General features: G+C 40.8%; 1 protein-coding gene across 1 annotated transcript in view; it reads right to left on the reverse strand.

The window, feature by feature from the left end:
- The window catches only part of CTNNA1 (catenin alpha 1), a 175,415-nt gene that overhangs the window by 21,111 nt on the left and 136,755 nt on the right, over window positions 1-17,549 (reverse strand). The window contains exons 11-12 of the mRNA XM_014606559.3: window positions 6,684-6,840; window positions 776-976 (exon numbers count right to left, since the gene is read on the reverse strand). Of these exons, the coding sequence (XP_014462045.1) occupies window positions 776-976; window positions 6,684-6,840 (358 nt within the window). The remainder of the gene's footprint in view (window positions 1-775; window positions 977-6,683; window positions 6,841-17,549) is intronic.

Below are 17,549 nucleotides of genomic sequence, written 5' to 3' on the forward strand. Positions count from 1 at the left end.
TTCAACATGATCAGCTCATCTTTTAAAGTGTGCTCAGTGACTGAGCCTTGCCCTGCTAACTTCTAACAACTTGTTGACTTCAGTTAATGAAATAGAGATGCATGCTTAATAATAAAAATATTGAACAATAAATCCTTCATTATTGCTAAAACTTTAGGCTAGTTAACAAGCAAATAAAATCCTCATTCTGCAACCACTCTGCAAACACCACCCATTGACTTTAATGAAAATTCTGCATAGCATAGCATATCTGATACTGAGCCCAAATCGTTAGAGTATCCTAACACCGTACTTATGTGCAGCTAAGACGAGGCCCTCCCTCCTGCGCCAAGTCAGCATAGGAAGGGGGAGCTTCTTCTGAGCTTCGAGCACCTGCCGCCAGCCACGGTGGTTCATACAGCACAGGATAGGCATGCGGCTAGAGAGACTGATCTGTACGCTTTGGATGGAGCGCAGGGAAGACTGTGCAGCTGGACCCTCCATCAAGCCACATTCCTTCAGCTCTGGCTGGGCTATGTCCCTGACCCAGCTGGGCCTCAACCTGCTACTGCTGCTCTTCCCTGGCCTGGCTGAGCTGAGGCTGCTGCCACTGCTGCTAAGTACCCCAGAACTGGGAGGTGGGGCAGGTGACAGGCACAGGCAGTGCTTACAGGCAGCAGGGGAGAAAAGGGGCAGGCAGGAGAGGCAAGGGGCAGGGGTCTAACCCCATGTCCCCTGCCACTGTGTTGGGGGGATGAATTTTGAACCAAAACAGCAAAGAGTAATTTATTCCTACCTGTATTGGACAGCAACTTGGTTGCTTCTAACACCTTTTCTGTGTAGACTCCAGGTTCATAGTTATCCATTTCAGAAGTGACAACATGAATGACTCTAGCTGCGCGTCCACGAATTGCGCCAGCTGTTCGGTCTAAACCATCAACATCTTTTTCTTGGAGAGCAATAACACATTTGTTTACATCTTCTAAAATATGATTCTCTGGTGGTAAAAGAAGAAGGCTTTAGATGGGAACAGTTTCCTTCCTATCCTGTACAGCAATATAGTTTGAGTCTACGAAGCTTTTATAAAAGAACAAGGATCAAATCTTCAACCACTTCCTGGAGGGTTTTAAAGCAAAGTAGTTTGTTGCAATAACTAAGAACCTGCCTTCCAAAAACCAAGTTCATACATTATATTAAGCCCACCCCTCCCACCCAACAATACACACACTTGAATCAACACACAAACTGAGGGCTGCTCAACTGACCCCTATCTTGTCAGCTCCTAGGTTTTCCCCCTGGAGTGCTCATGCCCATACCCAACATTTTTGCAGACAACCTCTCCCAGTTTCGTGATATGGGGTCATTTGCCATCTGTCCCCACAACTCATTCAAGCCATTAACATTCTCTAACAGAATCAACACCTGTTAATAGGATGTTACTCGTTTTCTGCACAATTTTTTTGCATAAATCTACAGGCACAAAATCAGATCTACTACATGGCAACACTAAAGGAGATGGGAAATAATCATTTAAGTTAATTAAATGCAACAATTTGAATGGGAAGAGTTCTTTCAGGCTCCTCCTTTTTTACAAATGAAAGTGTACTGGGTATTACTCACTAGTTCTCAAAGGGTATAGACAGACCTTACAATTGTATCGATAGCAAATATTACCCATACAGGCTGCTGCAATGCAATTTTAAGTTCTCCGTAATCCTGCTGCAGTACAAGTGTAGCAAAACCACTAACTCTGCTTCCTTCACAGTCAAAGTTAAGGTGATATAGCTAACCTGTATCGCAACAGGATGATGCAAACCTGTTAATGTGTGCTCCTGAGATGTCCCTACCACTCTTTAAAGTGGATAAAATGGTGCATTTGTTTGCCCAGACTCAACAAGTACAAAACATTCTGATGTTATGTTTGCATTTTACTTTTTAAAATATTTGAAATTGAAGGCTATTTCCCTCAACTGATAAAACATACTAAATGTTCACAGAAAAAAAAGCAGAACAAAATAATGAAATACACAATTATAAAGAGCCCAAGTGGACATTTCCAGAGCTCCCTATAGGATTTGGATACCCCCATTTAAAATCTTGGCTCTTAAAAATCACATTTTCAAACAGATATCAGTTTTCCACATCAAGTACCAGTATGCTAATCCAGCTGTACTATTTCAATGTTGTAGTGTCATACTGAAAAATAACTACCATGAAACAAGGCTAGTGAGGTATTTTCATTCTGTCACTTTATAGAGTTTCAAATGCTACCTACCATTGACCTAATCATGCCAACTCACATTTCTTCCCTTGGCTAGACTATTGCAAAATGGCTATTTTACTACCTGTATTAAGAATGAAAACCAATACAGTAGTGTATGGAGTTGACTGTTAGATTTGAATAAGTTGGAAGGAAAAAAAGAAAAAAAAAATTAAGCTAACCTTACATAAGGCTACCAAGTGCCAGGTGACATTATTTCAAAAGCTTCTGAAGCACCACCATCTCACATTTCAACTGAGGATCAAATGTGGCCTTAAGAGCAGAAAGTATGTATGTATTTTGATAATCCAGTGAACAGAGATGAGGTAACTAGATGCCAGGACCCACTGTATGACCAGTATTTGATGAAGAAAGAGCATGGAATTCAAACCAGTAAAAAAAAAAAAAAAATTCCAACATCTTTTAGAACAAAACATATGGTTTATTGTTCAGATTTCCTCAATGTACAAGTGATGCCAGATACCTCTTGAAAGCCTTCTCGTATAAAATGAATGTCAGTGAGCCAAGTAAATAATATGGGCGCAAGAGTGTGAATTGTACTCTGACAGCTTAATGCTGACTATAAGAATACAAGCCAGGTCACAGATCTTTCCAACAAAGATATCTGGGGGAATTAGGGGGAGATTATATTGTGATAAAAATGGCCTCCCAACCTAACTTAGCTCACCCACGTGCAGACCTCACACTTAGGTCCCTAGTTAGGTCCATCTAAATATGAACTTTACAGAAGTTCCAGGAAGGTTAGATCAGTTGAAAAGTAGCTAACCCAATCTAAGTTAACTGTACCTTGAAGGTAGTCCAACTTAGATTGGGTTGATCATTTTTAGACTGATATAACTTTTTTGGAATGCCTGACTCAACTCCCAAAAGAAATGATCTACACCCAGCTCAGTTGTGGCCCGAGATCTTACAGCAGCCAGAGGAAATGCCACAAAGACACATACCTCAGGAAAACAGATGCTGATCAAGAGCTGGGAGGAGCGGGCTACTGACTCCAATGGCACCACAACCTCAAGAAAGCAGCACTTCACTTCAAGGTAAAGTGTCTTTGCCCTTGAAACAGAGAAGTGAGCATAGAGGAAGAAAAAGAAAAGGAAGTCCAGACTGCGGCCTACTTTGCCCAGTAGAAAGACTTACAACTTTTGCTGACTGATCTGTGGCTCAAGGACTGGACTCTTAAGTCACTTCAAGACCCATCAATGAGCTGTGGAAGAGATCACTCTCGAAACAAGGGATTGCTGCTGCTGGGGTCTCCAGCCCCACTTGCTCCTCTCCAGCTTCTGTTTCCTACCCCTGCACTTGAGGGTGAAGTGGCCTTATGGCCTGTGCAGACCCCAGCTGCTCAGAATTTGGACAGTCTTTCACCTGAAAGAACAGGATCCTGTGCAGAACAGTCAAGAGCCAAGCTAGATAAGGGACATACACAGATCCTTTTACATTCAGTTTACACCCATTATGACAAGGCTATTAGTATAAGAAAATATTTAACTCTCCAATTAGAGTTTGCCTCAAAATTATACCCACCACTAAGTTATACAAAAAGGTTTCAGTTTTAGTATGCAAACTGGAAAAAAAAAATTATAAAGAATGTCTTTGTTCAAATGAAGTTCAAAGAATCTGTAGCACTTTGCTAAATTTCAAACTTATCTTAAGACTTCAGTGAATATAAATACATGGTCCATTTACTGAATGCTCTTAAGCATCTTCAAAGATCCAGTATTTCCAAGAAAACACTTGGTACATCAGGAGCTTACTTGAGGTAATTGTTTCTTCTTGTTCAGAGTCCCTGCTCCAGAGAGAGGTACTTCAAATTCCTAATGTCTCACCAAGGCCAGTGTCAAGACCCTGGAACTCTTCAGAATGATTAAAGAGTATGTTGACAATATCCTGTTCCTCTCTATTGGATTAGTACTAGTTTCTCTTTGTGGGGACCAGAAAGGATGTAGGAAGGGGGTAGGCTAGATCCAGTTTGACTGTTTTAAGCACATAATCAAGATATGTTAATAGGTCTTTATAAAGACAGGAATTTCAGAAAGACAGCAATTCTTAAAATAAGTCGTCTTATCTGGAACTTGTCATGACCCAGAGGTCTGATTTTTTTTGTGCGCGCTTCGGCACTAAGAATTATCCCCGTGGGTATGCCGCTTCGTTGCACGGAGGAGTTCTGCTGCGCAGAGAACCCGCGTGCAGGGAAGTGTTCCCGCCACTTTGCAGAGATCTTTGCAGGGTGTATTTCCTTTGCAGCACAGAAATGCACGGTGCAAAGGTTTCCCGCTCGTCGTATGCAAATTCGTGCCCCGCAATTGGCTAGTTCTAAATTATTCACACGTGGCAGCTAGCGATTGGCCTGCTAGCCGTATAAGAGGCTTGAGCAGTTTCCGCCCAAGCCGAAGAGGACTCCGCATCCATCTCGTGGGGACTCTGGGTGTGCGCGGCAGGGTAATAGAAACCCTGTGTGTCGCTCAGAGGAGTTTGGCGGCCTGATCCACCACCCACCTCTTCCCGTCTTCGAACGGAGCCTACTATAAGACGTAACGACGAGTTTAATGCGCGCTTGTCCTGGACATCCGGAGTTTGTCTGCGTGGAGCCTAGCAACCTCCACGTGATTGTTCGTGTTCTGTCTGCGTGGAGCCTTGCAACCTCCACGTGTGTTCGTGTTTTTTGTTGTAACCGCAACTCAAGCAAGTTCTCAGCCTACACCACGACCATCTCGGTGTAAGTAAAACAATCTTAAAATCAACCGTTACGTGTCTGTGCCTAATTCTAGCTCGGCGACCTCCCTCTCCGACCCGGCCTGCCGGCCACAGCCCGCGTGCAGAGCGACGAAAGCGACCCGGGATCAGACCCGGCGCACACAGAACTATGCTTATTTATTTATTTCTGTGCCTATGTTGCACATACAAAGTTGTTAGATCCAAAGTCTTTCTGGCTGCTGACAGATGTGGAACCCTCCCTAAAACCAAACGACCCCCCTACCAAACCCCAGCACTTTATAAGTGTGACAGTTTGACCCAGCACACCCAACATCTGTATAGATTGCGTGCTTCAGTGGGGCTTTTTGGTACTTACCTAATAGCAGATTGAATCAACTATTAGATTAAAAAGCACTAATCCTCCACATTCAGTCAGCTATTAGGTAAAGTGTTTAAAAGCCTTGCTGAAGTACGCAATCTATACAGACATTAGGCAAGCTGGGTAAACTGATGCAATGCCTCTTCTGAGGATGTAGTATGCTCAGCACAGGAGCAAAGTTTCATCCAAAAGTTTTATTTATTTTATTTCTAAATGAGAGAGAAGGAGTGAGCCACAGCGAGCATGTAAACGCGTACACAATCTGGGACGCTGGAATGCCAAGTTTACTATCTAGTTCAGATGTAGGTCACTCCTGGTGGAAAAGCTGCTTGCACTTTTTTTAAAACTACTTTTTAACTGACATTTCTCAAGCATGGCAACTTTGTGAAACCTTTCAAACACTGTAGTTTTTAGAACCTTTATAACATTCAGGCTATTCTTGCATTAAGAAAATTAGATATTTAGTACTGCACTAGTAGAAGCAGTAGAAATTTGTGTAGACCTAACTCAAGAGTTTAAATTTTAACTCTAGGAGAATTAGATGACATGAAAATAAATGCCAGTTATTTCTAGAGTACACCTGCTAGTAGGACTGCACTGATTGTGAATTATATGTCCTACTTTGGCTTATATAGACAACACCTTTGCAAGTACTTCATTAAAGAAGGGAAATATCTGCTGAGCTCTGAGGCAGAATTGAAATTTATTGCTATTGGATAAAGAGTTTCATTAGGAACACATTTTCTCTATGAATGCAATTCACTGTGCTTATCAGTCTGTGTTTACATAATTAGAAGAATTTTTGAAAGGTGAACTGAATGCATTTATTTTTGCTACTTCAGAATTAAATTCCACTACAATATTTTCTATTTCTTCTATCTGTTCATACTCAGGTGAGCCTTTAAGAGCTAAAATGATAATTTGTGTGTCAGAGTACTCTATCTATAAAGCTATTTTAGTATCTCTAGTGTGTATGTCAATTAAAATGTATTTATACGTTAAACATCTGTCATTACATTTACACTGCTGTTTTTGCAAATTGACAGTAAATATATTTTTCTATACGTTTTATATACCCTGTAGTGCCACCAAAGCTAAACTGCCTTATTTGGTTTTTTACAACTGAGCCATATCTTGTTCTCGCTGTATCAAGATCCCATTTTGTTTTCATACACACTACTATACTTTCATCCTTGTGAACCAAGATGAACCACAACTTCACTGAGACCTTACATCTGCAAAAGGCAGCAAAAAATAAAGTTTCTGAAATACAGGAATAATTATCATTTTTAAAATTAAGTCCAAAAGACAGTTGGTGGTCTCTTTGTATAATATTAGAACTCTTATTACCCGACACAGCCAGGAAGTCATCAATGGAAGTGATGTCATCGACAGCATCAGTCAACACACGGACTTGCTTTTCCCATTGTTCTTTAAAGAGATCCATGTTTTCTTGAGCTAGTTTACTTTGTGGTTTGGCAGCCAAAGCCAATGCAGCATTAATAACCTGTAAAACATGTTTGCTTGTTTTTATGTTATACAATTAAAACCAGTAGGTTAAATTTATGAATTTCATAGCCAGAGTTTAGCTAATGTCATGCTGTAACTATTCCATCAAAATAAATAATTAAGTCCTTCAGTCCTGCTCATGTCCAACTTGCTTTCACTTCTAGATATATTATGAGCAGTTACATTTTATGCACCTGAACACCTGCAGAAAGTTGAAGCTGACTTGTTTGAGTATTCATCTCAGAAGTATTCTATTTTAGAAGGGCTGAAGCTGAACATAGCTTGAGGCAGTGTTCCTTAAAACCTTTGCCAAATCCCTGGTTGAAGGCATGCAGCAAGCCAAATGAGGTTTTGTGCACCATTGCCATAATGAAGTTTTGAAGAGAAAGAGTATTACACAAATTATTTACTTGATTTAAAGACTAAAAATCCCTCTATGAGTATAATAAGCAGATTGTGATCTTAGAATTGTTCCCTACGTTAGCACCATCCCATGTTTTAAGAAAATTAGCTGGGAACAGTCCAGATTGCTGTAGCACCAGAAATCAAGAATAAATCAAAAGGTCAATCCTGATTGTTGTCACACTCAAAAAAAGTTGCAGCCAATTAACTCAAAATTTAACATACACATTTTTTCACTGTACCTTTTCAGTTCTGTGTACCATTTCCCAAAGCTGCTGATCTAAACTGTGTAAGCAACAGATGTTCTTTGTTTTATAAAATTAATTTTTTTCACTCGATTCATTAAAAAAAAATGTCACAACCCATTTTCTTAAATATAACTCACTAAATATGGAAGTGATGGTGATGTCAAACATGTCACGATGGCACTGAATGAATCAGACAGGAAAAGCAGGCCGATTTATTCAAGGGATCTTGGAAATTAGCAACGAATGCAAAAAAATTGGAAGTTATACCAGGTTAGGGAGGCTAGCACCTTACTATGCTCTTTTTTTAGTATCTAGAGACTTCAGCTAAAATCCTGATTTAGGTCACAAATAGAAATGAACTTGATGAGTTTTGTAATGTAGACAAACATGAATGACAGTCTGGCATGAGCAGCAATCTCTTCAGGAAAAGTGAAAGGCTAGAACAGGTCTATGAAAGGGTCTCTGCAGAGAAGACTGCACTCCCTCTGATTCTCTCAGCCTCTGGCTATTGTAAGTTAAGGTTTAAATGGACCCCCAACCCTCCCCAAGGTATCAGACAAATTTACTCTTTTGAGTATGCTGAAGACAATCTATTATAACCGTGGCTCTGAAACTTGTAAAGTTTTAAAGGAAGTTTCCTACTGTTAAGAAAATGAAGTTTACTTGGGTTCCATTCTTTAAAAAAAAAAATAAAACCACAAGTTTTTCATGTCTTTTATATAAAAGGAACATTTGGATGTGAGAATCCTCTCTCACCCCAAGACTATTATGCTACAGACTAATCACAGCCACTGCTGTTCTGCATGCGTAAAAGAACGGTTTTAAGAGAAGCCCTTGTTACATTTTAGGTCTGGGTTTATCAGTCAAGGCTAAGCATCTACCCTGGCAGAGATGACAGAAGCAGAAAATTTATCTTCAAGGCTCTATACTCTCATAGTCTGATACAGACACTGCTGGGCCTGTTGCCCCCAGCCTGGTTTATTTAAAGCATTATCAGCCTGTCAGTCAAAAACAGCAGGATCTGGACACTCACAAATCTATAGGGATGAATTCAAGTAATGAAAATTCTACTAGCAAAGGCTAAAATAGGCAAGCCTCCAGAAGTTTGCTCTCAGCTTCTATTTTGCAAGTAACCATGACTACCAAAACAGAGAGACTGGTGGTATGCAGGCTTGAAATATTGAATGCATGCTTCTTCTAGCCTCCTTTTCAATTATGAGGCATGAAAACATACTTCAAGGAGTAATACACAACCTGTTAATGTTAACACCAGTGATACGTATACATTGCATAGGTATGTAAGCAGTATACTTTCAAAAGAGCAACTGTCAGAGCAATTTCTTGTCCAAAAAGCATAGCCCCATCCCTTATGCCCAGGTTAGGTACCTCTCTTTGCAAGAAGGCAACGAGAGTCTTCAGAATGTGCCAAAGTAATAGGGCCACCCCATATTTTTCTTCAAAGTTTTAATTACTTACACTGCTATGTGCTCTCCATTTGGCTTTGGCCAAAATGGACAAACATCTCTCCTACAATCAGCTTATTTCATGGCAAAATTAGGGTTTGCTATATTACTAACAAGAGAGGGCCACATCAGCAAGCATGCTTCCCTTATTGAAAAGGAATTAACAGGCAAGATTTTCTCCATCCACCAGCAGGTACTGTTACTGAACCTTGCACCTAGAAGACTGTCAGCTTGAGATGAGAGGCGGGGGTCAGAGAAAAACCAGAACGCTGATTGTTTTTCTGGTGGGGTGTTTTTAAAGGGACATTACAGAAACAACTTTTTTGCCTAATAGATGCCTTAACAGAAACCTGAGTATCCCACTTTTAATGTCTAGTGAGCAGTTTTGGTAGATATGCTAGCTTTACTAAGGCATTGTCCATCTTAATCCAGGTTATGGCTACTGATCTGTAGTAGCATGCAGGTCCATCTGAGGCAGTCAGGCTTTTCACTCTATAAGATGCATACAGTTTATGATCAAAGCAGAAACATACCTGCATGAGCTTTCTGTCTTCTCTCTTACAGAGCCATACAGACAAATGAATATAGAGCCTGTGCAGACTGCGCCATGTGCAGTGTGTAGGGTAGTTTTTTGAGTGCCGAGGTGGGTGGTAGGAAGACTGGGTTTTGAACTAAAAAACTATGCTTTCTGTAAAACATTTGGGAATGCTGGGCATGCTAACTCCCATGCTTCTATGAATCATGAACCAGACTCACCTATTGAATAGGACAATATGCATCAAAACAGGTAGTCTGATTGAGCCTTCTTTCTGGACCACTGACAAATTTCTTCAGTTTTCTTCAGTATTGTTCCCTCCCCTGTTCCAGGTGGAACGGTGCAGATGGCTCATCTGCAAATGTGGAACCCTATGAATACCCTAAAACAGCCTATATGTAGTGTAGATCAAAATAAAAAAATTAAGTTGGATGAACCATAATGTCTGCTATGAATTTACTTACCACAGACTGTGTAGGATGGCTTACATCAACTCATCTTTTAAGCCCCCTAGTCGGCAAGGAACTTAGTGATGCTTAGTAGCTCTCGCAATAGGCTGTTTCTATTATCTTCCAACTCACACAGTTATTAGAAGAAAGCTCTGCTTTGGTGAGGAAAACTCTTTAACCTTACCAGCATCTAATTTTCCTTTATCTGTAATATCATGGCTGTAAGTTTGATGTGGTCCCACACAACTATAAGGCTTTTTACGTCTCTATTGCTCCACTGAAAGAAATCTTTTGTTCCTTAAGGATATTGTTCTTGCTACGGCTGAGTTCATCGTCTGTTTCTTCCAACATTAGCTCCAGAATGAAAACATCCGCAGTACTATGATAAGGAAATGTTTTGGTTTCAGATGCTCTGAAACCAAAACAGGTAAGCTCGCTTTCTTCCAGGATTTAAAAATTGGGTGCTGCAAAGTGCCTTTATGCAGCTACTTGGCTTTTTCTTTATGTTTTGATTTCCTGGATTTATTGTGGCAGCTGGAGTATGAAAATTTGGAGCTGTATCAACATGCCTTTTTTCAAGTCCATGCATTTCTATTTTTAAGGAACTAGTTACAGTTTTTGGAACAAGCAGCTCAAAAGTGGATGCTCTGCCTCTCAGCTGGTAATTCAAAACCATAAGAAAAGGGGGTTCATACAAATCAATTTTCACCAAGGATGAGGAACTGTAATTTTCACTTGGAAGGCAGCCTGCCATGAAAGTTCTGGGGTAAATGTCTGCTGCTCAGGAAAGAGATCTGGGGTGCTTTAGGAAAGAGCACACTGGGTTGTGAGCAACAAAAACAGTGATTTGGACTTGCTCTTTTTAGATTTGGAACCATCTTTTGATTAGCTTTTCTGTTTTGCATACACTGCCTTTCTTGTGGCGATTCCCAGCTGATGGACTTGACTCAGAGAACATATCACCTCCATGCCCAAAGCCAAACTGGCTGCTGACAGCTAAAACAAAAGTAGGAAAAATCAGCCATCAATAAATGGAGGCTAAAAAATGTGGGCAAAAAAAATCAACCAACCAACCAATCAGACTGGAATGAAAACTGGAGAGGAGAGCAGCATGTATTGTTGCACTCTGAGTCTTGCAGAGGCAAGGCTCTTACTTGGACTGGCCCTGAGAGCTGCCTGCGTTCTGCAAGGAAAGGGACCCAAATCAAGGACAAGGGGTAGTAGAAATGTCTCCTTATGCAAAAGTCTGTAATAAAGTTGGCAACTGCGTCCTCATCCTTCAAGCAAAATTTATTGCTGCTTTAAAGGAAATACAAGGAATGCACCAGTAGTTATCCAGTTCTGCAGTGAAAGGGACAGACATTACATATAAACTGGTTTAAGTGATCGGAAACTGGTTTAAACCCGTAACAAAACAGATGTTCAGTGCACATAAACTAGTTTGAGATGCACCTGGTTGAATGTAGTATCTGACTTAACTGATTTGGTGCAAACTGGTTTATGCAATGACTATCCTAGACCCCTTGCTGGTTTAAATTAAATCGGACTCCTCCAGCATCCTGGCATGCTCTCTGGGCTGGCCGGGGCTCGCTGCTCCACAGGAGGGCTGTCCCCTTCCCTTTGCTCTGCTCTCTGGCTGGAGCTTGGGCAGTCTCTGCAGGCATCTGCCTGGCTTCTGCTCCCCCCACCCCACTCTAAGCAGGCATCTCCCATCCTTCACAGACACCTCTCAGCATTAGCTAGCAGACCACATACTGGCTACCTTGTAGCACAGAGGACAAAGGCAGAAACAAAAGATAACCAGTAATGCCCCTCTGTTTTCTTAATGGGGTAATAAACACTGAGTTGGGGTGATGAACATTTCCAGCTGGAACCCTCCCTATTCACAGTATCCTGCCAGGGCCTGGCCACGCCCCCCTCAGCTCAGCATTTTAGAAGGGAAGGGAGGGCTGCTCTAGCACCCTCCCAGGTTCTAGCCTGAGCCACTGTAGGCATGTGCCTGCATTTCTCTGTCTAGTTACAAAACTGATTTAGCCTAGCCAGGTTAGACAAACATGCAAAGATTGAATCAATTCAGGCTCAGGCTTGTTGAGCGTCTGTCCCTAGCCAAAGGGACTAAGAGAAAAAAAAGAGCTTGGGAGGGTAGCAGAGAGTACAATATAGTCAACAGGTCTGCTTATGAGGAAAAGTGTACAAAATAAGAACAGCTTCACTTTCCTTTTTAGATGCTTTTAACACCTGTAAAAATGTTACTTTGGTTACAAAAAGTCTGTCTTAAAGAAAGTGGAATCTGCTTACTCGTTGCTACTAAAACTGTTCAGGATTAAATTGGGCACATTCAAAATGTAGACTGATACTTCTTTATAATCTCCCCTGCAAGCCCTCTCCCCCAAAATCCCATCTTTGTGGAGATGCAAAAGATGCTCCTGATAAGAACAATTAAGTCATCTTTATTTACATGCTGGAATCATGTCTGATGTGCTGACCCCTTGATGTACTTCAATGTGGCTAAAAACTCTCTGCAGGCACTAATAAACTGATGCACCTGGAAATAAAATACAAGAAACTAGAGACTTTTTAAAAAAACTTCTCTAGGAGTATTGCCAGTAAATGAGATATGCTTGTCAAACCAAAGGGCAAAAAATAAAATCACTGCTTTGATTTTTAATTGTCCCAATTACTTAACATAACTACATTAAATGGTTTATTCTGACATGTTACAAGAGTGCAAGTGACACTTTGGATTTTTCTATATGGGTACCTGCCCCTATAGTTATACTGGTGTAACGACCTGTGCAGACACACTGTTCTGGATTAAAAGCAATTTTCTAGCTTAGCATCCAATCACTTTCAAAGGTTACTCACGTGGGGGACTTATTACATACACACGCACCCACCCCTTCCTAAAAAAATCAAATATAAGAATTAGAAGAATTTACCATACTTATTTTTCCACCATTTGTGCTGTTTATTTATGCATTTCACCAAATTTGAACACAAGATACACTAGCAAGCTTCAGGGATTTATTTTAGCTAGAAGCTGTTCTCATAGTGTAGTCCACAGAGTAAATTCTGCCAGTGATGAAATACTCAGCCTTTAAGCGGTAAGATCTACGGCTACTTGCAACCTTTCTTTTGGGCTTATTCCCTCTCTCCCTTACCCTGATAGATAAAAGAAACAAAGATATCTGCTCAAGTTTACTGTGCAGTTATGACTTCATCTTATTTGCCCCCCTGCATGTCCTCTTTGAAGAAAGCTGGATAGCCATGTTTTCTGTACTACTTAAGTGTTTATTTGTCTTTAGCATTTGAGATTGCCTGTTTCTACAGAAGTGCCAATTAAAATATCTCAAGGAACCTGCACTGGTACTGGAATAGTTTGTGGAGGTATTCATTGGTTTATAAATTCAGAAGAGATGAAATAGCCTGTTGAGGAGAGTAAAAAAAGAGTTGAATATACTTGTATACAAGGTCTTTGGCACAAAGAAAAGAGATGGCCTCTTCCTGGCCATCAGTGGACTGGAGGCTGATACTGCAGGCACAGGGAGAGCTGAAAACCCCACAGGGCATGTCTAATTTTCAAAACCCTGCAAACATAATTTACATTACATTTTAACTTTTTCTTAGTATTTGCCAGCTCCTACACAGGAATCTTCATGGTTGGTATCATTTGTGTGCTTTGTCAGTAGGTGTGATCAGCATATGTTACCATTTGTTTTACCAGATATCTATAAGCAATGATCCCCCAGATTTATTTTCCTTGCTGTAGCACAAATTCAAGGCAAACCTCCAATAATTAGATTCTATACCTGGAAAAGTATAATAAATTTATACATTTTCCATATATAGAATCTAATTATTGGAGGTCATCTTATAACAGGGGTGGGCAATTATTTTAGGCAGAGGGCTGCTTACTGAGTTTTGGCAAGACATTGAGGGCTGCATGACAGGCATCCCAAGGCAGATAAACATAAATTTTCTAAATTTTTTAGGGGCCCCGTGGACCGGATAGAATGGCCTGGTGGGCCGCATCCAGCCCCCGGGCTGCATTTTGCCCACCTGTCTTATAATCTATTCAAATAAATATGGTATTTTGCTGTGTAAGGTTATTGTTTCTTCCTCATCTATACCTATACTACAAATGTCTTTGCTTTTCCTTATCGTTTACACACCACCTCTGGAATATGACACAGTCATTAAGTTATATGATGCTGATCCTGAGAGGTCAGAGAATTTTGTTCACCTATCAGTAGACACAAGGAGAATAAGTTCAGGTGAGATGAAAAACTAACTTCTAAGAAAGAAAGCTCATGCTGTTTAGGTCTTCCACTGCCCGTGATGGGTCCTTAGGTGCTATATAAGCTTCCTGTCACACTGAACCTTAATGCTTAGCATATTACTTTTAATGTAAAAGTTATAGTAAAAAAAAGAAAAAGAAAAAAAAATGATGGCTAGTGTGTATGATTTTCCTAAGGTTTTTTTCTTCCTACATCAATAATAAATTCTTGATATTACAAATGCTCTCCCCGACATTTAAGTTTCAAACAGATTAACTGGAGATTCATGCATGGGAAAAATCAAATAGTCATTAGCAAGAGCTAATTTTCAAGAATGTGGTCATATTAAGCAAATTTAACTATTGCCATCTGTAGAGCTTTTAGGTGAACCTCTTTGCTTTACTGTAAAACCAAATTGTAAGTTTGAGAGCCTCAGAGCCCACATATTGAATTAGATATATTTTTCTTAACCTGTATTCAAACTTTCCTTGTTTGCCAGTAACCAAATACTATGGTAGCCGTATACTTTCACTTCCTTACTTCTGCTCCTTTTTAAAAGCAAAGGCTAGTCTCTAACATAGGTTAAAGTTTCAGCAAATTAAGATATAGCTGTTATGATTAAATAACTGACTGGGCCACATGTTTCTGCAGTAAGCAATTATTTAAGTAAGAATTTTATTCTCCTGAAGCAGTGACTACATATTCACACTATAGTAAATGCTGATGGTCCATTTGCTGGTTTATTGTACACTACATTTCAATTTCAACTTTTCAGTCACAACACTTCCTTTAAATAGATACATTCTCACTTTCCTACATGATCCCTTACTATGGTATAGGTGTTATCTCATTTCTTTGTTTCTGTAAATACCAAGTGATATGACTTATATTGAATCCAGAAGCATGCTTTTTCCCCAAAGAAAACGAGATTTTAGTCAGATCTGAGGAGCTGCAGTCATATGGATATAAAGGAAAAGAAGTGCAGCTAACCTGATAAACATGACACTGACTAAATACACCCTGGAACAGGGGTGGGCAAAACATGGCCTATGGACCGCACCTGGCCGACCAACTGATTCTATTCGGCCTGTGGGCAGGTGATGGCTCCGGCTCTGGCCTCAGCTGGCACTGCAGGGGATGCTGGGTGGAAGCAGCTCCACCTGCCAGTCATTGCGGGGTAGGCCCTGGGTGAGCTGCACTCAGGCTTAGGCCCTGGTGGAGCTCCAGCTCTGACCTCTGCTGGTACTACAGGGGACACTGGACAGAAGCAACCTTGCCTACCTGGCTCTGCATGGCATGCTTAAGGCAAGCCTCACTGGAGCCTTGCTGCTTCTACTTGGGCTGTGCTGGCAGCTCCTTGCCTGCCTCTGGCTCAGAGCTCGTGGAAGCCACCCCAGGTGCTAGGACTATGCAGTGGGTGCTCTGCACCTGTGCCTGGGGGCAGTGAAGCTTCCTTGGCACTTCCCAGCAGGTGAAGCCCAGCCCTGGACCTGTCTCCTGCTTTGCTACATACACTGCCAGGGGCTGGCCCAGCCACCAGCTGCTTTCTGGCTGAAGCCAGTGAGGCTCCCATCCCATCTGCCCACGTGAGGCTGCTCCCAGTGCCCTGGGGCTAGAGCTAAGGCTCCTCCTGAAGGAAGTAAGGCCCCTGGGCTGCAGATGGGGGCAGCCTGCATGACCCTGGCTGGAAGCTGGGGCAGGCTAGAGGGGGCTGCTGGGCTTCCTCAGGCTTTATAGGGGCAAGTGTGGATGGAAAGAAGTGGGGGGGCAGACCAGTTTGGGGTGCGGGAGGCTCTTGAGGGGCATGTCAGGGTGCAGGATGAAGCAGAAACTCCATTATGATTTGTGGGGTGGCAGGGCTCTGCTGGGGATGGGGTCCTCCCTTGGCTGAGCGTCTCACCTCTCTATACACTACTAAAAAAAATAAAGCAGGACAAAAATAATTTTTTGAAATAAAATTAAAATATTTTATAGTAGATATTTGATTTTTAGCATACGATTTGTTTTGTTTCTGTAATTTGTTAAAATATCTTCACCATTAATTTTGTTTGTGGGGCTCTCAACAGCTCACCAAAACTCATTAAGTGGTGCTCCAGCTGAAATAACTGCCCACCCCTACTGTAACAGGTTTAAAAGAATCACACTTGGATGCTGTGTTTGACTGATAAATCTGGTTCATTGTGCTTTGCCAATACCTTAAAAGAAAGGGTCTCTACTTAGCCTCTGCTTCTGTGTCTGCACCTGGTAATGGATGCAAGTAGGCTTTTTCAGAAATATGATCCAGTATGTCTATTTTTACAAATACTGAAATAGAATTGATTATTTTAATTACCCCTTCTTCTGAAATACAGGGACTTGGCACTGGGACACCACCCAGCACTTAGGAAGCTTCCAAAAAATGCATCTATTTCATGACTTCCTGGAGAGGACTGATTCTCGTATCTACATTTTTACTGTGTTCATCAATTCAGCATCTTCATGCATACCACATACAGGTTTGGAACAACCTTTCTATAGCTGCCAAAATCATTCCACTTTTAACCTATAAACTCTATTTTCCCTGCACAGGCTAATAATGGACACTGGCCATGAGTGAATCCATAAACAACTGCCAAACTTATTTTAGTGTTTAATAAATACTGCTCTCTCTCTTTTTCCACACTTGGGTAATAAAAAAAGTCAAAGAAGATCCAACATTTCTTCCAGCAGGAGAGCATTTTTTAAAGTTCGCCATTTAGGTTCATGTAGTTTTGCCCATTTAACTACATTTTTCTGGTTTTCCAAAAATACTAGAAAGAAGCCAAGCTAAAGCTTTTTTTTTTTTTTTTTTTTTTTTACGTTTCTCTCTCTCTCGCACCTATCCAGAATACCACAAATGTCTAAATATATCGATACAGGAAAAGCCTAAAATTCAAAATAAACAATCTTAAGGAGACAGATCACCCTCTCACAGGAACCAATGGACAAACTTAATGTAATTTTCAAATACACACTTCTGTTCATTCCTATCTGTAATGGTTTATTTACGTTTCAGAGCTCTGAATTTGTCATTCAGCTTCCATTAAGGAACTGTGAGACCCAACATTCACCAAGATCTCAAGTCCACTCATATTACCTAGTTGTTGATGTTTTTACATATCAAGATTTAGGTGATTAAAAATGACAGCTTGGTACAGTCTAGTGCTTCTACTGACTTGATTTCTTGTTTGCAACAGACTGAATCCAAAAGGTAATTCTAGTCACAAATTGAAATGGTTTAAACACACCCAGTATATCAAAGAAAAGCTGCATGTTTATGCACTCTACTATTTGACAAGAACATTTAAATATATT

This window comes from Alligator mississippiensis, chromosome 9 (assembly GCF_030867095.1).
Source record: "Alligator mississippiensis isolate rAllMis1 chromosome 9, rAllMis1, whole genome shotgun sequence".
NCBI lineage: Eukaryota > Metazoa > Chordata > Crocodylia > Alligatoridae > Alligator > Alligator mississippiensis.